This window comes from Rhinatrema bivittatum, chromosome 7 (genome assembly GCF_901001135.1).
Source record: "Rhinatrema bivittatum chromosome 7, aRhiBiv1.1, whole genome shotgun sequence".
In the NCBI taxonomy this organism is placed as follows: domain Eukaryota; kingdom Metazoa; phylum Chordata; class Amphibia; order Gymnophiona; family Rhinatrematidae; genus Rhinatrema; species Rhinatrema bivittatum.
This window is the reverse complement of record NC_042621.1, coordinates 220,038,876-220,063,607: the sequence shown is the minus strand read 5'-3', so window position 1 is coordinate 220,063,607 and position 24,732 is coordinate 220,038,876. Positions and strand designations below refer to the sequence as shown.

Here is a 24,732-nt window from a genome sequence, read left to right as displayed (position 1 = left end):
ACGGTGAAGAGGAGGGTCTCGGAAGCAGCCATCGCAGGATCCCATCCCCGCAGTGACGAAGAGGAGGTTCGGACCTGCAATGCCATCGCAGGATCCCATCCCTGTTGCGGCGAAGAGGAGGTTTGGAGCTGCAGTGCTGTCACAGGATCCCATCCCCACAGCAGCGAAGAGGAGGGCCAAAGCTGCAATGCTGTCATGGGATCCCATCCCCATGACAGCAAAAAGGAGAGCCTCGGAAGCAAGGCTATTGCGGGGATGGGATCCTGTGACGGCGAAGAGGAGGGCCGGAGCTGCAATGCCATCGTGGGATCCCATCCCCACAGCAGCGGCGGAAGTAGGAGTTTGTCTGTGCCTAATGGAAAGGCCCTGCATGAGTGTGAGTGAGAATGGGAGCATGAATGTGTGTATGTGATTGAGAATAGCAGCCTGGGTGTGTGTGTGGAAACACACTGGGAGCCTGGGGATGTGTCAGGAGGTGAGAATGGGAGCCTGGCGTGTGTGCATGTGACTGAGAATGGGAGCCAGTGTGGGTAAGAATGGGAGCCTGGGTGTGCGTCTGTGTGTTTAAAAGAACGGGAACCTGGGGGGGGGGGGGGGGCGAGAGAGTGAGAGCGTGTGTGTGTGTGTGTGTGTGTAGAAAATGTGAGCTTGTGTGTGTGGGGAGGGAAGAGCATATGAGAGTGAGAACTTGTATGTATGAAGGAGTCTGTGCGAGAAAGCATGAGCGTGCATGTGTGTGTGTGGGAGGGAGGGAGGAAGACTGTAGAAGAAGAGAGATCCTGAAAAGGAATTGGAAATGATCAACAATGAAAGTGAGGGGAAAAAAAGACCTGGACCAACTGATTAGAAAAATACAAAGATCATTTTTATTATTTTTATTTAATTGTTTTTGTATACCAATATTCATTGGAGTAAATCACATCGGTTCACATTATAACTATTGGAATAATAAGACTGGGAGGTCTTATTATTGATACATTAAACATTAAATCATTAAAACATTAAACAATGAACATTCAACATTAGAACTTGGGCTAAGGTGCCTTATAACTAGTACTTTATAGCATTTTGAGATTTTAGCAATTTGAATATGCTATCTCTGGGAATATGCATTTCTTATATTTTTGTATTTTGCTCTTTCTTCAGTATTCCACTGTTCAGAGTCTAGTTTCTCAGCCTATTTCGGTTTTGTCTCCGTGTTTCTATCGCTAATTTGTAGATGATCTCTGTTTTGCCTGTGTGTGACTGAAGTGCAGTATTTTTGCTAGTGTGTAGTTTCTCTGTAGTAGTCCAGCTTGTTCTGTTACTCCAGTAGATAATGTATTAATATTCTAGGGCCTGGTGTAGTATTTGCATTGCTGCTTTTTCATAAAGGTGCTGTTGCTTGAGTCCTGAGAGTCAGTGCTGTTACTGAATGGTATGGCAAGGTTCTAGACATCTCTCTTTTTTTGCGGAAGTTTGTATTATTTCACAAAATAGCAGTGGAGGGATATTTTTTGCTGAGTTAACACCAAATTTTTAATTTATTTTCATGCTGGTTGTAATGTGAATTGTCCTAGCTCTGCTCTGCACCTGTTCTGATGATTAATGTTATTTTATTGTAGTTATGATGATTTCCAACTTTCTGCAAAGAGAATTCATAAAAAAAATCAATACATTAATTTTTGTTTTATTACATGATTGATTGGATCTGTTTGTTTTCTTTGCTTTCTACATGATATACTTGTGCATATATAAACTGCAATAAATATAAAATACATTTAATACAGATTAATAAGGAATTTTTAATTCTTGTAAGTGCTTGAAATAATTGAGGTAAAATATTTTAAAGTTTCACACATGATGCATAATGACTGTTGCAAACTACTTAGAAACCATATAATGCACCCTTCAGTGGCTATTATTTATCAATAAGAATACAACTAGTAGGTCTTAGACCTACATGCCCCATGTTAACCTTGTGCCCACCCAAAAAATCAGTTCTGGCTATGCCATTAAAACATAGGTTGTATGGAAGGATATCAAGAAGGAAGCCATGCTGAAGAAAAGCATAGCATTTGCAAAGAAACATTCAGAGAACACTGCACACATGTGAGTGAAGGTTTTGAGGTCTGATGAGACCAAACAGGAACTTTGTTGTCTCAGTACTAAGTGATACATGTGTCATAAAACAAATAGCACATCATCCTGCTAACATCATCCCTATAGTAAAGCATGGTGGTGGCAGTTTTATGTTGCGGGGATGCTTTCCAGCAGCAGGGATAGAGAGGCTAGTGAGGAGTGAGGAAAAATGGATGTTCTAGTCTGCTATAGACCTGGGACTGGGGAGACGATTTACCTTTCAGTAGGTCAATGATCCTAAGCACAAAGCAAAAGCTAGAATGGTGTGGCCCAGCAAAAAGAAAAAGAATGTCCTTAAGTGGCCCAGTCAAAGCTTACCCCCAAATCCAATAGAAAATATATGGCAAGCATTGAAGACTATAGTCCACAGAAGATCCCCAGCCAACCTAAAAGAGCTTGAGATCTTCTGCCAAGAAGAATTGGCAAAAATGGCAACATCCGTTGTGCAAAGTAGGTAGTCACTGATCCTAAATTTCTCTTGCTGCACAAGCGGCTTCCACCAAGTATTAAGTCAAGGGGGTGAAGACTTATGCAATCAAAGTCTGTTTGGAATAATCCTATAATTGTTCTTTCAAGACAAAAGTGCAGATTATGTTGTGTCGATCAGTCAAACTCTTACTTTAATGCATTTTGATTTCTGTTTTTTCAGAAAGCTAAATGTGACAAATGTACAAGGATGTAAAGGCTCTGTGCATAAAGTTGATTTTTATATATAAAGTAAAAAATATACAAATTGGGAAACTTCTGAGAAATTATAAACACAAGGGTATGAAAAATAGAAATGTGTTTTACCAATCAGCTTTAAAATCAATATTTCCAGCATTGCTACATTGGTCAGTAAGGCAAAATATTCTCCAAACCTAAGAAAAAGAAAGTAGCTTTTTAATTAACAGTTGTATTCTTACTAATTTGAGACTTGGCATACATCAGGAACTGTTAGTTCCCTTCCCAGCAGTGCTTCTGTCCACTACTGAGCTAAGCTCCTAAAAATAGCCCTAAACATGAGAATTTTTTGTTTAATTATATGTTTATCCTAGTAAGAGAATACAGCACTACATTTTAACGCTTTACATTCACATTTGGTTTCTTACAAGGAAATACTGTTTTAAGTGTTGATTCAATCCCTTGCAGCAAAGCAGTAAGTGACAGAAAAACAGAGCACATAAATCTACAATTTAGAAATTTGTAAGATGTTTCTATTTTTAAGACCTTTTTCTCCTTCAGAAGGGGCATAGCATTCTAGTAGAGCACTGGCATGCAAGTCTAGCCAATTTTTCATTTTCTTTGTTGAAATGCAGCTTTAAACTAGCAAATATAGAACACATTTAAGAGAAATGCTGCCAAATAAATGTATGCAAGTTTAAAGGGCCCATGTGCTGAAGAATTTCATCCATTTTGTGTCTAAGAGAAAAATCACCTGCCTCAGGCTCATAAGAACATAAGAAATTGCCATGCTGGGTCAGACCAAGGGTCCATCAAGCTCAGCATCCTGTTTCCAACAGAGGCCAAACCAAGCCACAAGAACCTGGCAATTACCCAAACACTAAGAAGAACCCATGCTACTGATGCAATTAATAGCAGTGGCTATTCCCTAAGTAAACTTGATTAATAGCTGATAATGGACTTCTCCTCCAAGAACTTATCCAAACCTTTTTTGAACCCAGCTACACTAATTGCACTAACCACATCCTCTGGCAACAAATTCCAGAACTTTATTGTGCATTGAGTGAAAAAGAAATTTCTCCGATTAGTCTTAAATGTGCTACTTGCTAACTTAATGGAATGCCCCCTGGTCCTTCTATTATTTGAAAGTGTAAATAACCGATTTACATCTACTCGTTCAAGACCTCTCATGATCTTAAAGACCTCTATCATATCCCCCCCCTCAGTCGTCTCTTCTCCAAGCTGAACAGCCCTAACCTCTTTAGCCTTTCCTCATAGGGTAGCTGTTCCATCCCCTTTATCATTTTGGTTGCCCTTCTCTGTACCTTCTCCATTGCAACTATATCTTTTTTGAGATGCGGCGACCAGAATTGTACACAGTATTCCAGGTGAGGTCTCACCATGAAGCAATATAGAGGCATTATGACATTTTCCATTTTATTAACCACTCCCTTCCTAATAATTCCTAACATTCTGTTTGCTTTTTTGACTGCTGCAGCACACTGAGCCGATGATTTTAAAGTATTATCCACTATGATGCCTAGATCTTTTTCCTGGGTGGTAGCTCCTAATATGGAACCTAACATCGTGTAACTACCGCAAGGGTTATTTTTCCCTATATGGAACACCTTGCACTTGTCCAGATTAAATTTCTTCTGCCATTTGGATGCCCAATCTTCCAGTTTTGCAAGGTCCTCCTGTAATGTATCACAGTTCTAGGAGGATCCACCGTGGCAGCCTGGCCCAAAATAGATTTAAGAGCACTGTGTGAGCCATGGCCTTGCAGGAGCCAAGATGGTCTGGAGCTGGCATGTGCTGGCAAGGAGCAGCTCCAGACCATCTCGGCTCCTCCAAGGCCATGGCTCAAACAGTGCTGTCAGATCTATTTTGGACCAGGCTGCCACAGTGGATCCTCCTAGACCTAAGCCAGAAGCAGTTGTCAATTTTTAGGTGCCCAGAATTTTCCATCCCTGTTTCAAGTAATACTCGGCAGAACAAGATGGCAAGAAATCGCAGATAAGTAACACTAGAACAAACAGAAACAAAGAGTGCAGAATAGAAATAGAAAAAAAAATTCATAATGGAAAAAAATGTAAAAGGACTAGGCAGGATACATCCTAGATAATTAAGAGTTTAAAGAGGTGTTGCGAGCACTTCTAATAAACCTGTTCAATTACTTGTTGGAAACAAGAAAACTGCAAAAAGGCAGATGTAACAGTGTAAGCAGTGAGCAGCCTGGTTAGTCAGCCCTCAATGTTGAGGAAATTAATGGAATCGCTACTAAACGAAAGAATTGTAAATTGTCTTTAATCTAGCACATTACGGGATCTGAGGCTGCATGGATTCACAAACTCAACATATCTGATCAACTTATGTCTCACTGAACAGAAATTTTGATCGCGAAAGACTACTAGGTATGGTTTACATTTCAATAAGGCATTAAGAGTGTTCCACACCAGTGGTTCTCAACCTTTTTTCTGTCGGGACAAACCTGACTGATGATGCTCACATGTCACAGGGCTAAATGTAAACATATAAAGCATGGGAGCAGATTTACACGTGTTTGCCGCCTTGCGCACATGGACTCAGCAATTTTATATCATTCGCAAGTATATGCGCATTCCCAACAGGATGCTATCTTTGTATTGGATGTGCAGGGTGGGGAGGGGACGATAATTCTTAAAAAAAAAAAAAAATGTTATGTATTGTTTTGTTTGCATTGTATTTTCATAGTTGTCTAATAAACATATTACATAAAATCAGCTATATGAACGTACACATGCGCACAATTTTATATTGACACACAAATCTGCATGCCAACTCGATCACATAAGTGGGGGGGGGGGGGATTTTAGCAGATACATGCGCTGACACAATTACCTGTTTCCCCATTTTGTTCCCAGTTCACCCCAGTAAAGGAGAGGACTTCCTAAACTCCCTAGCTAACTTGCCTCCCTTTCACCCTATTAGCCCTGACCCTTAAAACCTCGATGACTTGTCTATTTTTTTTTGTTTCATGACTTACACACCATCCACAGCAGAAGTAAAGTTACACAGATAGAGCCCCAGCACATGCTGGTGTGCATAAATACTTAAGCGCTGATTTCATTCATATTTCCTGGAACGCCCATGCCCCACCCAGACCATGCCATGTCCCGCTCCTTTTGTGAAAAAATGTTTTCTTACATACCGGGAGATATGCATGTACCTGGGTGCTTCTTAAAATCCGTGCAATGAACACTGGGTCAATATAGTGTGTATCTCCCGGCTTTGGGGCTCGTAGGACTTCTAAAATCCGCTCGATACTCTGCATCCATGGGAATCCCCTGACCCCCAACAATGGATGCAGAGCACAACTAGGATATTTCCCCATACAGCTCACCATACAAAAAGATATTCTTATTCTGATGTCATCTCAGTAACAGCAATACAAACTCCCTCTACTACCAAACACATAGTAAAATACAAAACCTAGAAAGAAAAAAATAAGCACATGTAGCAAACCTTCCATACCATAGCAGCACTAACTACGAAGATTCAAACAGCAATAGCCCTACCTATGAAAAGGCAACAGTGCACCATCAATGCATGTCCTATTGATAAAGCACAACAAATAAGACTAAGACTGATACAAATGCTCCCACCCCCAACCCAGCCGTCTAGCCCAGCACTGTTTTCAGGCCCTTAAATTGCAGACGCTCCCTGGGGCGTCGCGCACCAGGTGTCGCGCACCCGAAGGAGCGCGACCTAAGGGGCCTGCCCCTTAGTGCGCTCCTTTGTGAGCCTTTGTGAGGATTCAGACGAAAGGCCCTCCTTTCGCTACACTACCCCACCACAGCAGTGCTACACGCCCCTTCATGCAGCCCCAAGTGGAGACTCGGCCTCTAGTATGGCTCAACATTTGCTTCGCCTCCATTATTGCTTATTCTGCCCTCTTCTACCACATCCTGGTGGTTCAAGCATTCTGAGAAGCCTCAGGGCTCCACCAGCTATCATAGCCACAGGTTCCTCCCTTTCCAGCCCCACTCGATCTACCAGCACTGCCCGTAGTTCCAGTAGCCACCATGCGTTCCTTCAACATTCCTATCTTCTACAACCGTCTGAGGAGACTCCCTAAGCCCTACCCACATTCACGCAACCGACAACAGAGGATCATCCCCATCTCTATAACGCCTTGCACACAACTACTAGGCCTGGCACTTTTCTCACTGACTTTATTCAATGCTCAGTCCATCTCTAAAAAATCACACATCCTCAACGACCTCCTAAACAATACTAAACCAGACATCTGTGCTATCACAGAAACCTGGTTAAAAACTACAGATACAGTACTTCTAAATCAGCTACCTACCCAGGCTTATGACCTACTCTCTATTCCCAGGATCAAAAAAAGAGGAGGAGGGCTGCTCCTAGCCGCCAAAAAAGGATTAGGCCTGACCCTTCAAGCCACAATTACAACAGCTAACCTCGAATTTGCCCTCTTCAAATCAAAATACCTTCTAATCGGATTGATTTACACTCCCCCAGGAATTCTCGAGGCAGACCCATCCCCCATCACTGAACTAGCCGCCAAACATTTTAATGCAGGAAAACCAGTGATCCTCATGGGAGACTTCAACCTGCACGTGGACGTCCTACCTCGCTCCACCAACTGCGAAACCCTACTCTCCTCCCTCGGCCACATGGGGTTCAGGCAAATTGTCAACGAACCCACCCACAAGGCAGGTCACACGTTAGACCTCATTTTCGTAAATGAAGGAATATCGTCCGTTAACAATCCATCATGCCTACAGGTCCCTTGGACGGACCACCGAATCATCTCCACGGCTCTAGAGATCATGGAACACCCTCCACAAACTACACATGCAACCTCAGTCGCCATCAGAAAACCTTGTACTGGAGAAATCCTCAGCTCTCATTTATCCAAAGAACTAGCTCAACTAAACCTCTCAGACGTCAACACTGCCACTACCTCATGGATCAACATCACCAATAGGGTGGCTGATCAAGTATGCCCCATGACCACGAAATTGCTCCATCCTGAAAAGGACAACAGGAAACCCTGGTTCACACCGGAGTTGAAGTCGCTCAAACAAGAGCTCAGATGTAAGAACACAGGTGGTGAAAAAACCCGTCCACTATTACCCTCTTGGCTTATAAATCTTGCCTAAACTCTTACAGAAACATCATCAATATAACCAAGAAAGAATTCTTCTCAAAAAAGATCCACCACTTTATCTTCGACTCTAGAGCTCTGTTTTCCTATGTGTCAGCCCTCACTAAACCAACTTCCCCTCTTATACCAGACGCACAAGCATCCAACAAAGCCAACGAACTGGCGGTCTACTTTGAGAAAAAAATAGACACCCTCCTCGCTCCTCTCAAGGGGCCCTCTCCTCAACCGAACTACCCTCCCACCACCAGCACACAACACTCTCACCCAACCCACATGCAATACAAAGCAACTACAGCTTCGATGGCTTCCCTTGAGCAGACGTCCGCCTTAGAAATTGAAAACATCCTTAGGAAGATGACGCCCTCGTCCCACCCACTTGACCACATCCCATCCAATCTACTGTTCTCCATTCCTAACATCATCGCTAAACCGATAGCAGACATCATAAACTGCTCGCTCTCCCAAGGTCAAGTCCCTGACCAACTCAAGCTTGCTATTCTCAAGCCTCTCCTTAAAAAAACCTAACCTAACCTTCCACCCAGCTAACTTCAGACCAATTGCCAATTGCAAAAATCATGGAGAAGGTAGTAAACAGACAACTATCCGAATTCCTAGAAGAGAATGACATTCTAACCTCCAATCAATTCGGATTTCGAAAGTCACTGAACACTGAATCTCTACTAGCCTCGCTTTCTGATAACATCCTCATCAACCTGGAAAATGGTCAACCTTTCCTTCTCGTCTTACTGGACCTCTCCTCAGCGTTCGACACTGTGAACCATTCCTGCCTCATTCAGCGTCTAGCAGATATTGGTATAACAGGTTCAGCGCTCAACTGGTTCAAATCTTTCCTTGAAAACAGGCAATACAAGGTTAGGATTAACAACAAAGAATCACTCCCTATCAGATCAAAGCTGGGGGTACCTCAAGGATCATCCCTTTCACCTACACTATTCAATATTTATCGCCTTCCACTCTGCCATCTACTATCTAACCTCAAGCTAACACACTTCCTATACGCGGATGACATTCAGATCCTCATCCCGATAATGGAATCCCTCCACAAAACGTGGTCTTACTGGAACAGCTGCCTTTCGGCAATCAAAAACATGCTAACAAGCCTCAACCTCGTGCTAAATACTAGCAAAACTGAAATCCTCATAATAGCTCCAGACAAGTGCTCTCTATTCAACCCAACTAGTTCCACCCAACTCTCCTTCACATCAATCGACCACATGCCACAAGTAAGAGATCTTGGTGTACTTCTGGACAACCAACTCAACTTCACCAAGTTCATAAACAATACTACCAAAGACTGCTTCTTCAAATTGCAAGTCTTAAAAAAATTAAAACCTCTTCTACACTTCCGAGACTTCCACTTCGTACTACAATCTATCATCCTCCCTAAACTGGACTATTGCAACTCACTCCTCCTGGGCCTGCCAGCCAACACCATCAAACCACTTCAGATGGTCCAGAACGCGACGGCCAGAATTCTCACTAACACCAAAATATGGGATCACATCACCCCTATCCTCCAAAATCTTCACTGGCTGCCTATAAAATTTAGGATACAATTTAAATCCCTCTTGATGATTCACAAGGCTCTTCACAACATCTCCCCCCTCAACCTATCCTTCCAACTACAGCAACACATCTCCAATAGACCAATCAGAAGTGCATACCAGAACATGCTTCACACCCAGCCAACAAAAACCTCATTGAGGAAACGAGCTCTGTCCCCTGCAGGTCCCCATCTTTGGAACCTGCTCCCACCGGACCTCCGCCAAGAACCATGCCTTCCGACATTCAAAAAGAAGCTAAAGACTTGGCTATTCACTCAAGCTTTCCCTGAGAGCTAAAATCTGGTGAAGCGACAGACGATATACCTACCTCTGTACATATGTTCCTGATTTATGGTTCCCAGTTACATTTAATTGAGTTTATGAAAGTTCTCTTTAATAGTTTTCCTGTATACTTGTGTTAATGTATTCTGCCTTGAGGCGACTGTTTTAATGTATTTCCGCCCTGGAGGCGACTGTTCAGTTCCTTGTAAACCGGTGCGATATGTATTCTTTACAGGAACATCGGTATATAAAAATGAATAAATAAATAAATAAATGCCTATGTGCTAGTAAAATACCACTCCTCGGTCACATACACAGAACTAATCTTCACCAAATACAGAATATTAGAGCACAAATTACAAATGTGGAGACAAAAACTGGAATGGAAACCCCAAGAAGTCACTTTGCATGCAGTGCAATACTGTAAAACTAGAAACAGAAATACATTTCCTCCTACACTATGCAAAATACAAAGATAGAATATACATTCCCAAAACTAACATGATTCTTGCACCTATCACCCTCCATGCCTCACTTCTCCCATTTTCACTTTCAATCATCCCCTCACACTCGCATCCCTGCCCAGCATTCCTGACCACCCTCTCCCCCCTGCTCCCTTCCTCTCCGTGCCCCCTCGCTGCCCAGCTATCCCAACCCCCCGTTTTTACCTCTTCCTGCTCAGCAACCACCAAACTACCTGTCTCCTCCACCTCTCTGCCCAGCATCCACAACCACCTTTCCCCCACCCATTCCTGCCCAGTAGACTCCTGATCCCTATTTCTCCACATCTCCCTGCCTAGTAGCACTCTGACCTCTTCTTTTTTGCAATCTTCCTTGTCTATCAGTATCCACATACCCTCTTCCCTACCACACTCCCTAACAGCACCTACACCCCATCTCCTTCTTCCCCACCCCATTTTTCTCTTTGCACAAAATCCTGATCCCCTTTGTCCCCCACACCTCCCTGCCTAGAAGCACCCACATTTCTCCACACACACTTCTCCCCCCCCCCCCCCGGTTCTCAGCCAGCAGGAAAGCCTACAGTCCAATCCATAATCTTCCTCCCTTCTTACCAGCAGTAGATGAGGACAAGAAGTACCACGGAGAAGAGGAGGAAACGATGACAGCAGAAGTCGACAGTGGATCTAGGTGTGTAGAAGATGTGCCTCTTTCCCTTGTGCTCCTGCTATCTCTCTCACTTCTGGGACCCACAGAATGAAGAAAGCATCAGCACCATCACTTCCAAGCCCAGTGGGGGAAGGTAAAGTTGCAGGCCAAGAACAGCAGGAAATGGCAATGTTTTGCTCTGATAAAGTCCAGATAAAAAACACATTATCTGAAAAATTTAAACTTGAAACAGGAGTACCTCAGGATTCAGCGCTGTCTGCTACCCTCTTTAACATATATATGCTACCCTTATGTCATCTGCTGGCAGGCCTAGGGATAATACATTACATTTACGCAGACGACATTCAATTAATTCTACCAATAGATGACACAATTGAAAAAACATTAAGTCTAGCAACTACTAAACCAAATGGAACTGGTTATCAACATTGACAAAACTGAATTCCTTCATCTTGAGAGAAAACATACTGAAATCATTCAAACACCGATAACCCTAAGAAATAACCAAAAAATTGAGCTAGCCGAAAAAGTAAGGAATCTGGGAGTAATAATGGACCCAGAAATCAACCTGAAGCAACACATATCTATAAAAGTAAGAGAAGGCTATGCAAAACTTATGGTCAAACCCGCCCACTTCAGAACAGTATTGCAAACACTTATCTTTTCCAGCACTGACTACTGCAATGCACTCTTACTAGGACTCCCAAGCACATCGATAAGACCACTCCAGATACTTCAAAATACTGCAGCCAGAATACTGACGGGAAAAAAGAGGAGGGACCATATAACTGAAACTCTAGCAGACTTACATTGGTTACCCATCGAATACAGGATAAAATACAAGGCCTTATGCACCATACACAAACTAATATATGATAAAGAAGCAGACTGGCTAAATACAGCCTTACGAGTACACGTTCCACAAAAAAAACCTCCGCTTAGCAAACAAAGCACTATTAACAATCCCTTCAGTAAAGTCAGCAAAATTAACCCAAGTGAGAGAAAGGGCTTTATCATTGGCTGGGCCCATACTATGGAACACGATGCCCCCTGAACTCAGATTACAGAATAATCTCAAAACTTAAGAAAAATTTAAAAACATGGCTCTTTAAAAAAGCCTTCACTAAAGAGTGTGGAGGGTAGAGAATGAAAGTACAGGGTAATGCAGATGAGAATGAATTTACTCAATCCTACATTTAAAAAGTAATCTCTCAAAGAGATAGTAACTCAATAATATACCTGGACTTGACCAACATTATTCAAATAATGATTTTATTTATGAAATTGTAATCAAACTTTATTGGCACCTGTTAGAATGTACGATATCCTACATTTACTTACCTTAGTCTATGTGCCTATTTGTAAACCGTTGCGATGGTATATAACTTAGCGACGGCATAGAAAAGTTTATAAATAAATAAATAGATAAATCTAGTGAAGGAGGAAACAACCTCCCACTGGGCCAGAAAGAGGACAAGGAAACAAGAGTAGCCTTCAGTCAGGCCTGAAAGCAGAGAAATCAACCAACTCAAACTCAGGCCGATGAGGAAAGAGCAGCCTCTTGCTGGCCTCGCAACACTCCTCTTGAAAATCACTGTTCTACATACTGTTAAATTGGGCTGCTTGAACATAAGAACTCCCTGGTAACGGGAATTGCGCCACAAGACTGGAGAAGAGAGGTGGTGGTCCTGCTTCACAAAAGTGGGAGTAGAGAGGAGGCTGGAAACTACAGGCCAGTTAACCTCACCTCGGTGAAAGGAAAATTAATGGAGACTCTATTGAAGGAAAGGATCATGAACTATCTACAATCCAGTGGGGGTTGCTCAACCTGAGGCAGCATGGATTCACCAGGGCAAGGTACTGTCAGACAAATATGTTTGATTTTTTTGATTAGGTGACTAGAGAATTGGATCAGGGAAGAACCCTGGATGTGATTTACTTGGATTTTAGTAAAGCTTCTGATATGGTCCTACATAGAAGACTCATGAACAAAATGAGAAGCTTGGGAGTGGGTGCCAAGGTAGTAGCGTGGATTGCAAACTGGTTGACTGACAGGAGACAGCATGTAATGGTAAATGGAACCTACTCTGAAGAAAGAATGGTATTAAGTACAGTGCCACAGGGATCATTTTTGGGACCGGTTCTGTTCAATATCTTTGTGAGCGACCTGGCAGAAGGGATAGAAGGTAAAGTTTGTCTATTTGCGAATGATACTAAGATCTGCAACAGAGTGGACACACTTGAAGGAGTAGAGAGAATGAAAAGTGATTTAAGAAAGCTTGAAAAGTGGTCGAAGATTTGGCAGCCTGGATTCAATGTCAAGAAGTGCAGAGTCATGTATCTGGGGTGCGGCAATCCAAAGGAGTTGTATGTGATGGGTGGTGAAAGACAAATGCTCACAGTCAGGGAGAGGGATCTTGGTGTGATAGTGTCTGATGATCTGAAGGCGGCAAAGCAATGTGACAAGGCGATAGCTAAAGCCAGAAGAATGCTGGGCTACATAGTGAAAGGAATAATCAGTAACAAAAAAAGGAGGTGATAATGCCCTTGTACAGGTCCTTGGTGAGGCCTCAGCTGGAGTACTGCATTCAGTACTGGTGCCCGTATCTCAAAAAGGATAGAAACAGGATAGAGGCAGTCCAAAGAAGAGCGACCAAAATGGTGAAGGATCAGCACTGGAAGACTTATGAGGAGAGACTGAAGTATCTGAATATGTATACCCTGGAAGAGAGGAGAGGATATATGATGCAGACCTTCAGATACCTGAAAGGTTTTAATGATGCACAATCATCAAACCTTTCCTGTTGGAAAGAAATCAAAAGAACTAGAGATCATGAAATGAAACTCCAGGGAGGATGACTCAGAACCAATGTCAGGAAATATTTCTTCATGGAGAGGGTGGAGAATGCCTGGAATGCCCTTCCAGAGAAGTGGTGAAGACGAAAACAGTGAAGGAATTCAAAGGGGCACAGGATAAACACTGTGGATCCTTGGGCTAGAGGTTGGAAATAATGAAAAGAGTGCATGGGGGTAACTGAGGGTAACTTGCTGGTGTGACAGTTGCTACCCTTAACAAATAAGACTTGATATTGTTAATGCAACTCCATCATTGCTCTCTGCTTCAACGGCAGTGGGAAAAGGGGAATTGGATTCAGACAGCCACCAATAAGGGCCCCGATTTTTATGGATTGGGGAACAAATAAACATGGGGGTAACTTCCTAATGAGGCATTTACTACCCTTAATCACTAAGCCTGATACTTTTGATGCAGCTCCATCATTGCTCTCTGCTTCCAGAAAGGGTTAATGCAAATTGGATTTAAAGAGCATCTGAACGCCCTGATTTTTACGGTCTGTCAAAAATTGATAAGCACAAGGGTAACCTGCACAGTGCAGCAGATACTGGCATAAGCTTGCTGGGCAGACTGGGTGGATCATTTGGTCCTTTTCTGCTGTCATTTCTCTGTTTCTATCTACATAAGATATGTCATACTGGTTCAGACCAAGAGTCCATCAAGCCCAGTATCCTGTCTCCAACAGAGGCCAATCCAAGTCACAAGTACCTGGCAAGTGCCCAAACATTAAATAAATCCCATGCTACTAATGCTGGCAGCAATCAGTGGTAATTCTCTATTGATTAATAACAGTTTATGAACTTCTCCTCCAGGAACTCATCCAACTCTTTTTTAAACCCAGCTACACAAGCTGCTTAACCACACCCTCTGGCAATGAATTCCAGAGATTAAATGTGCATTGAGTGAAAAATAATTTTCTCTGATTTCCTTTAAATGTGTTAACTTCATGGAGTGCCTTCTAGTCCTTGTATTATCCAAAAGGGTAAATAACCATTACACATTTACTCGGTCAAGTCCTTTCATAATTTTGTAGACCTCTATCTTATCCCACCTCAGCCATTCTCTTCTCCAAGCTGAACAGCCCTAACCTCTTCAGCCTTTCCTCACAGGAGAACCATTCCACGGCTTTATCATTTTGTCACCCTTCTCTGCACTTTCTCCAGTGCAACTATATATTTTTTTGAGATGCGGCAACCAAAATTGCACAGACTATTCAAGGTGCAGTCTAACCATTGAGCAATACAGAGACATTATGACATCCTACATTTTATTTGCCATTCCCTTCCTAATAATTCCTAACATTGTTTGCTTTTTTGATCACCACAGCACCCTGAGCTGACGATTTCAATGTAACATCAACTATTACGCCCAGTTCTTTTTCCTGGGTGGTAACTCCTAAAATGGAACCTAATATTGTGTAACTACAGCATGGGTTACCTTTTCGAATATGCATCACTTTACACTTCTCCACATTAAATGTCACTGCCATATGGACACCCAAACTTCCAGCTTCAGAAGGTCCTCCTGCAATTTATCACAATCCGCTCATGATTTAACTACTCTGAATAATTTTGTGACTTCTGCAAATTTGATCACCTCATTCATCGTATTCTTTCCCAGATAATTTATAACTATATTAAAAAGCATCAGTCCACGTATAGATCTCTAAGGCACTCCACTGTTTATCTTTTTCCACTGTGAAAACAGACCATTTACTCCTACTGTCTGTATCCTGTCTTTTAACCAGTTTGCAATCCACAAAAAGATATCGCCTCCTATCCCATGACTTTTTAGGGTTTTTTTTAGAAGATTCTCCTGTGGGACTTTGTCAATCACATTCTGAAAATCCAAATACACCACACATCTACCCGTTCACCTTTATCCACATACTTATTCACTCCTTAAAAAAAAAAAGTAGATTTGTGAGGCAAGACTTCCTTTGGGTAAATCCATGCTGGCTAGTCCCATTAACTCATGTCTATCTATATGTTCTATGATTTTATACTTTATAATAGTTTTCACAATTTTTCCGGCATTGAATTCAGGCTGATTGATCTATAATTTTCCGGATCACCTCTGGAGCCCTTTTTATATATTGGGGTATTTGTATTTATTAAAATTTATTAATCACTTAACACAAAATAGGTCTAAGTGATTTACAGTAAAACATACATAAAATTAAAATTAATGACAAAACATACACAATAAAAAGACATAAAAATAAAGATCAACCAACAATAGCACAAGATAAACATAAGCATGGTACAATGGAGAGTTCTTCAGAACTGTCATATAGACAAACGTCACCTTAACAAGCTACTGTCAACTCAGGCTAACCAAAGGCCTGCTGTAAAAGGAAGAGCTTCGGTTGAGATCTGAATTTTTTTTTAAGTTATCTAGAATACGGAGATCATATGGTAAAGAGTTCCATAAAGAAGGAGCAGCTACTCAAAATGAGGTTTCTCTGGTTGAAGTCAGGCAGGCAAGACGAATGGAAGGAATTTCTAATAATCCACGTTGAGATGATCTTAAGTCCTGAGTTGGCTTATAGATCCTTAAAAGAGCATTGGACCAGGAAGGAGAGTCAGGACTCAGCAATTTAAAGGTGGTCATAGCAATTTTATATCAAATGCGTTCAAGAATCTGTCACCATTTCAGGCTATTTAGAATAGGTGTGATCTGATCGAAGCGTTTTGCATTTGATACAAGTCTGGCAGCTGAATTTAATAATAGTTGTAGGGGTTTAAGAGAAATCTTAGGTAAGCCTAGTAGTAGACAATTACAGTAGTCTACAAGAGGAAAAATAAGAGCACGTACAATATGAAAATCGGAATTATGAAACAACTGGCGTAATCCAGCAATTAAACGTAATTTATAAAAACCGGTTTTAATAATGGATTTAATTTGAGACTGAAATGATAGAGTTGCATCAAGAAACACGCCAAGGCTTTTAATGGGATTGTTCAGTGGAAAAGTCAAATTGTCAAGAATAATTGTGTCATTTCGATGAACAGAGTGAGGTCAATGTAGCAACAGGAATTCTGTTTTGTCAGTATTAAGTGATAATTTGTTCTAGTGCAACCATTTTTTTTTTATAGCTGACAAACAGATCTGAAGATGATCTAAAGTATTTTGCCAGGGAATTTGTACTTTGATAATAAACTGGATGTCGTCAGCGTAAATTTTAAATCCATCAGTTATGCTAGCCAACAATTTAATGATGGGGGCAAGGAAGACATTGAAAAGCATGGTGGATAAGGCAGAGCCTTGTAGAACGCCTGATTTTAAGTATTGAACTTCAGATTGCTGATGATTAAATTTGAATGACTGTGTACGGTCTTTTAGATAGTCGGAAAACCACTATAGAACAGGACCAGCAATGCCACAATCGCAAAGGCAGAAAAGCAAAATCTCATGGATCGACCGTATTGAAGGCTAATGATATGTCCAGAGACACCAGAAGATATTGGTGACCACTGTCGAGACCACGTTTAATTGTGTCAATAAGGGAGATTAGAAGTAATTCAGTGCTCATTGCACGCCAAAAACCGAACTGATGAGAGTTTAGAATTTCATTGTCTTCTAGAATGTCGGTAAATTGTTGTAAGACTACACATTCGATAATCTTTGCTACAAAGGGCAGAGAGGAGATAGGTCGATAGTTAACCGCTTCAGCAACGTCTAGGTGAGGCTTTTTCAGTAAGGGCTTAACTAATGCTTTCTTTAAACTGATGGGAACATGTTGCATCCGTCACTGCTCGACGCCCTCACTCCGCCCTCTTTACCTCTGTGGCGACTCCCTCCGGGTCTGATGGACGGCTAGCTGCCTCTGTGTCTTCTTGCCATCTCCCTCTGGCATCCCCAGACCGGCACAACGCTGCGGATCCGCCATGTTGCCTGATGACGTAAGGCGCACGCTCCGAATGATGTACCAGCATGGGCGCGAACCTCGGTGGCGTCCCCCTGAAATGACATCATCCGCTTCCAATATAAAAGGTGTCAGTATTCGCTAACAAATCGAGTTAGCAAGGGGATTGCTTTGGCTTTACTCCCAAGCTACTCTGCCTCCTCAGACTTACCAGGGGTACCCGCTCCTCGAGGACCTTGCTCTCTTTTCTTTATTTCAGATTGCAGATAGGAACCAGTACTCGCTCAAGGGCCCATGTTCCTGAACACTCTGAAGATTATCTACTGCCTGGAAGCTATCGCAGATACAAACCATTGTGAGTTACCTTTGCTCTCTCAGAGCTTTCCCTGGAACCAGGTACTCGCTCATCGAGGGCCTAACCCTTTCCAGCTACTGAGCTTCCTTAAAGACCTTATGTGAGTTTGTCATCCAGTTCTGGCTATGAACACAGCATACCCTATCTACTCACTATCTATAGTTTCTCTACAGCTCAGTAACCCTGGGATCGCTGTTCCAGTACCTGAGGGACTTCAGCCCTGCCGGGCATGTCAGCGCACTACTGCCACCTCTGGTGGTTCTACTAACCTGTCTAATAAAAGAATTATATGTGTCTGTCTCCATACCCAAGCCTAGCTGGTGGTCCCTGTCAGGATATCCTCCAGGGGGCGCAGTCATCTGCCATCAGCTCAAGTATCCACCTGTCTACATTCCTCTACAGCTGAATGCCCTATCCAAGCACTCTGCTGGAAACAGATTGCTACTCCTTCTCCATCAGGAGACTTCAGCAACAGATTCATAACAGATTGCAACTCCGCAGTCTATATCTTAATGGATTGTTAACTACTCCCTCCTTAGGAGCTGAGCATATCAATTTGCTAACTCCTCCTTCCACAGGAGCCGTTCCATAACAGATTGCTAACTCCTCCTTCTTAGGAGCAAAAGCTTAACAGAACAGATCCAGGGTTCAGAGACTTGTTCACAATGTAAGATAGAGATGAGACAGGAATGTATTTGATGGCTTTAAATACCGAAATGGGCACATTAGTCATAGGACAATTTACATTATTCATTTGAGAAACAGTATTAGAAATTTCAACAGAGGAGATGGCCTCATGTCATCCAGATAGGGGGGACAAGTGGGGATAGTGTCTTGAAACCAAGGTGTAACATCATTAAAAATTAAACTCAGATTCTCTAGCTTTAGAAAGAAGAACTTCAAAAAAGTGTCGGCAGAAAGGGATTCAGGAAAAGATCTGTTGTTATTGTGATCACAAGTAAGATTGTACACCAGGTGAAATAATGCTTTGGGATTGTTTCAAAATTCTTTGACCACCTTCCAGTCTTCAAGTACAACGGATGATTTTAATGATAGCTTGCAAATTACTTGCAATAGGTCTGAAATTTCATCTTTGATTTCTTTCAGAATCCTGGGATGTTTACCATCCAGTCCAGGTGATTTGCTAATCTTCAGTTTGTCATTCTAGCCTACTACATCTTCCAGGTTCACCATGATTTGGGTCAGTTCATCTGAATGTCACCCTTGAAAACAGTCTCTGGAATGGGTATCTCCCCAACATCTTCTTCGGTAAAAGCCGAAGCAAAGAATTCATTTAGTCTTTCCAAGATGGCATTATATTCCTTAAATGCCCCTTTAACACCTTAAGAACATAAGAAATTGCCATGCTGGGTCAGACCAAGGGTCCCTCAAGTCCAGCATCCTGTTTCCAACAGAGGCCAAATCAGGCCCCAAGAACCTGGCAATTACCCCAAAACTAAGAAGATCCCATGCTACTGATGCAATTAATAGCAGTGGCTACTCCCTAAGTAAATTTGATTAATAGCCGTTAATGGACTTCTCCTCCAAGAACTTATCCAAACCTTTTTTGAACCCAGCTACACTAACTGCACTAACCACATCCTCTGGCAACAAATTCCAGAGCTTTATTGTGCGTTGAGTGAAAAAGAATTTTCTCCGATTAGTCTTAAATGTGCTACTTGCTAACTTCATGGAATGCCCCCTAGTCCTTCTATTATTCGAAAGTGTAAATAACAGATTCACATCTACTCGTTCAAGACCTCTCATGATCTTAAAGACCGCTATCATATCTCCCCTCAGCCGTCTCTTCTCCAAGCTGAACGGCCCTAACCTCTTCAGCCTTTCCTCATAGGGGAGCTGTTCCATCCCCTTTATCATGTTGGTTGCCCTTCTCTGTACCTTCTCCATCGCAACTATATCTTTTTTGAGATGCGGCGACCAGAATTGTACACAGTATTCCAGGTAAGGTCTCACCATGAAGCAATATAGAGGCATTATGATATTTTCCGTTTTATTAACCATTCCCTTCCTAATAATTCCTAACATTTTGTTTGCTTTTTTGACTTCTGCAGCTCACTGAGCAGACGATTTTAAAGTGTTATCCACTATGATGCCTAGATCTTTTTCCTGGGTGGTAGCTCCTAATATGGAACCTAACATCGTGTAACTACCGCAAGGGTTATTTTTCCCTATATGCAACACCTTGCACTTGTCCACATTAAATTTCATCTGCCATTTGGATGCCCAATCTTCCAGTCTTGCAAGGTCCTCCTGTAATGTATCACAATCTGCTTGTGATTTAACTACTCTGAATAATTTTGTATCATCCGCAAATGTGATAACCTCACTCATCGTATTCCTTTCTAGATCATTTATATATATATATATTGAAAAGCACCGGTCCAAGTACAGATCCCTGAGGCACTCCACTGTTTACCCTTTTCCACTGAGAAAATTGACCATTTAAGTCTACTCTCTGTTTCCTGTTTTTTAACCAGTTTGTAATCGCCTCCTATCCCATTACTTTTTAGTTTTCTTAGAAGCCTCTCATGAGGGACTTTGTCAAACACCTTCTGAAAATCCAAATTCACTACATCTACCGGTTCACCTTTATCCACATGTTTATTAACCCCTTCAAAAAAATGAAGCAGATTTGTTAGGCAAGACTTCCCTTGGGTAAATTCATGTTGACTGTGTTCCATCATCTAACTGTGTTGATCATCTAATGGTCCAACAGACTCCCTCGCAGGCTTCCTGCTTCAAATATATTTTATAAATTTTTGAGGAGCTTTTACCTCTATGGCCAACTTCTTTTCAAATTCTCTTTTAGCCTGTCTTATCAATATTTTACATTTAACTTGCCAATGCTTATTCTTTTTCCTATTTTCTTCAGCTGGATCCTTCTTCCAATTTTTAAGGGAGGATCTTTTGGCTAAACAGCATCTTTCACCTCACCTTTTAACCATACCAGCAATCTTTTGGCCTTCCTTCCACCTTTCTTGAAAGTGATCATAAAGTGGTAAACTGGGCTTGAAAGTAGCTAAGTGACAAGCAACAACAGGGGATGATGATAAAATGAGTTTGCTATGCGTAGAGGAGTATGACCAGCAGCGAACAAAGGGGCATCAGCCCTAGGGTCACTTTGAAAGCAATATTATGGAAGACCTCCAAGGGAAAATATGCATTTTCAGTTATATCAGAGGATGTGGGAAAAACCAAGGAGAAATTTAAGAAAGCCTGTGGATACTAAGTGTTTTAACAAAAATGTAATGCAAAAGATATGCAGTTGCAACTTTGGGATGCAGGAGTAGAGCAGTATATGAGGAGGGACATGGACATGAGATACAAACAACCAAATTGAAGAGGGGATCTTAAGTGATCCTGGTAGAGGACTACAAAATTACCAAACAGTGTGCAACAAGGCAAAAGGAAAGGCCAGTAGCATATACACAAATATAACCAACAGAAAAAAAGGAGGCAATAATTTAATTTAAATTTGAGATTTACAGCACATCTTTATGAGGGTTGAGACCCTTTTTAAGGTGTATAACAAGATAGCGAAAGTAACAGAAGAACCATCAGCTAAGTTACATGTTACAATCAAGGAAACAAGGATACAAATGACTTAGAGTCAGCAGTAAGGGTGAAACAATTAAGTGAAAGTGACATCTGTAGGGGACTGAAATGTTATACAACTGTACCAATCTCTTTTAGTTTCAATACAGTTCCTAGTGGACAAGTGTTCACATCATAAAAAATACCACCACAGTTGGGTACTAAATGGCATCATAACTAGCAATCTCAGAGTGGCCAAAGATTATACAGGAACGGAGAAGGATTTACCTTTTCATATACTGTCTTTGGTTTCTAATATTGATTCCTATACTATCGGTTGGTCCAAAGAAACAAACCGGAAACTGATCCAATATTGCAAGTAGCGACCAAACGAAGAAGATCGGTAAATACCAAGGAGTTTATTAATATATTTTGTTATAAAAAGCCCGACTCAGGCCGAGTTTCGCTCTATTTCGAGCTGCTTCAGGGGCTACATTGAAACAAATGAAACAAATATGCAAACAAACACATATAAAACCGTGCATGACATAATAAAAAAAACTTTAAAACATATTATTCAATAATGTTTACATAAATGTTTTTATTATGTTATGCATGGTTTTATATGTGTTTATATATGTTTATACATGTTTGCATATTTGTTTCATTTGTTTCGATGTAGCCCCTGAAGCAGCTCGAAATATAGCGAAACTCGGCCTGAGTCGGGCTTTTATAACGAAATATATTAATAAACTCCTTGGTGTTTACCGATCTTCTTCTTCGTTTGGTCACTACTTGCAATATTGGATCGGTTTCCGGTTTGTTTACCTATATTATCGGTTGGACACCTTTCAAAAACATTAAATGTAAAATGAAACTGTAAAAAAAAAAAAAAAGAAGTCCAGTCAGGAAGATGTGTATATAAACTGCACAAGATTTCCACCACAAGCTCTAGGGACATTAATTACCTAGACAACTAAAAAGAAGAGACAGAGAAAAATAAGATAAACATTCAAATACGTCAAGGGTATAAAATGTACATTTTTCATCAGAGCAGAAGTCTTTGAACAAATGGGCTTATTATAAAGCCAAAGAAAGGTTGACTTGGGTGACTGTAAAAGAAGAAACTATTTCACCAAAGAAAGGTTGAAAAATATATGCAACAGCCTGCCACAAGGTGGTAAGAACAAAAACTGTATCTGAATAAGGTTAATTGGAACAGAGGATGATTAGTGGTAGGAAAGCAAGTATAAAGCTAGAGAATTAGTACGATTTGTAATAGCAAAGCAGGTGGGGAAAATGACCATATTAAAAGAATTTGAATTTCTTTATCCATTCATTTTTATATTCATAAACATATCAATAATTGGACATTAAAACGTTCTCCATTCTTCAAAGCAAACCCTGTATATTGTTTTTAAATCCAATTGTATATCCTCTAGAAATAAAAAAAAAATTTAAAACATATCAATACAGTAATTAATCAAGCAAAACATGTGGAATATTTTATTACAAGCAGGATGTGAAATACAAGTATAGAAGAGAAGCCTCTTCAACAAAGCCTTCAACCCATAGAAGGAACCATATTACGGAGATTAAACTGGAAAAAAAAAAAAGCAATGAGTATGAAACAGTGCTGTACACATCACTGGATGAAAATAATTTCCAAATCCGCTGCCAAACGGGAAGCGTTACTGTGGGGAAAAAACAACCCAAGATCTGGCATGCAGAGCCGCACGCCAAACAAGTCTGTCATCACACTAGCATCTCCTCTATTTAAAATAAGTTGTACATTTACTGTACGATTCTACCATATGATACAATATAAGCGTTTTGGGGGGTTTTTTGTTAAAGAACTTGCTCGCTGATCACACACCATCTTTCATGTACCTTTGCTAACGTCAGCCTGCTATATAACCCATCTGCAGAAGACAGACATACCCCAGACGGTGCGCTGGCTGCAGACAGTATGGGCGGCAGTCTCTCTCTTTCCTGCTCCTCCCCAGACGGTGAATGCAAACGGTCCTCGCTCATTTTGACTCCCAGGAAAGTTCTCTGGGGGCTGGCGAGAAGTTCTGCAGCGGCTACGTGAGTGGTTTGGAGAGCCATGCTCTACGACGACAGGAACCTCCACCTCAACGAGGAGAAAAAGGCAGGCTTAGAAGAGCGTCCAAGGGAGCTCCCCCCCAAACCGACCGCCCCGAGCGCTCGCTTCCCTCAGGTCCCCAGCGGAGCTGTCCCCACCGAGCGAGGAGCGGCGGCCCCGAGCACCGCGGGCTCCAACATCTCACCCAGCGCCCGCAGAGCCTCTCGTCTCAGGCAAATGGGGGCTTGTCTACTGTTTTGTTTTTTGGTTTTTTTTTTTACTTGACTGATGTGATGTCACGTGCGCGGGAGAAGTAGACAGGGATACAACCAAAAAAAAAATGCATCTCTTTCTCTATTGGAGCCGGTTGTGCCACGTGACTCTCGAATACACGCGGAGGCCTGGAGAAAACCTGCAGCTGCTTTGGCCGCCCGCCCCCCCGTAGTCCGCCTTAAAATCGGTTCCCTAAAGCTACAGCTGCGCAATTATAGCCAGAAGTAGCTGGCAGGGGGGGGGGGAAAAAAGCAGCCAAGAATACGGCATTTACAATCCATATACAGGTCTAAAATAAATGTAATTGACTTATAGTGAAAAGGACAACATTGGTAAAGCTAAAAACTGAACGGACGAACCGTTAAAATGTACCGGCCAGCCTAAGCCGCTGCTTTCTGGTTGGTGGGGAGCGACGAGACAGCAGCTAACCGCGGCGGCCATGTTGTTTATAGGACGACCCTAGAAACCACCTTGGAGACCGGGTGACTGGCGAGCCGCGTAACGCAGACGTCATTGGCGCGGGGGTGGAAGGAAAGGATCCGGGGTGAGGAGGTGCTGGCAGCCGCGCTGATTGCGTAGGTGTGTGTACAGGAGTGGAGAGGGAGGCGCAGTGCAGATTACCGGCGGTCTGGAAGCGGAGGCGGCTGCAGGCATCTGACAGCTTTGCTCTGGTTATTTTCCCAGCGTTAATCGCATTGGGCCAGTGGCAGTGGATGCTCCCTCCTGGTTTAAAGAAATTGACATGTTTTTGTTAGGCGGTAAAGGGTTAGAAGGTCAGAGTAGACAAGTCTTTTAGTCTTATTTTA

The 24,732-nt window shown here is 41.9% G+C and overlaps 1 protein-coding gene across 4 annotated transcripts in view; it reads right to left on the bottom strand.

The window, feature by feature from the left end:
- HECTD2 (HECT domain E3 ubiquitin protein ligase 2) overlaps positions 1-24,374 on the bottom strand; it is a 231,251-nt gene extending 206,877 nt beyond the window's left edge. The window contains exons 1-2 of one of the 4 annotated variants that reach the window (XM_029609862.1): positions 24,299-24,374; positions 23,458-23,701 (exon numbers count right to left, since the gene is read on the bottom strand). In XM_029609862.1, the coding sequence (XP_029465722.1) occupies positions 23,458-23,676 (219 nt within the window). In that variant the 5' untranslated portion in view covers positions 23,677-23,701; positions 24,299-24,374. Of the gene's footprint in view, positions 1-23,457; positions 23,976-24,285 lie in introns of those variants that run through there. The other 3 variants (XM_029609861.1, XM_029609864.1, XM_029609863.1) reach the window with 3 other exon arrangements.
- Between the last annotated feature and the right edge of the window lie 358 nt (positions 24,375-24,732).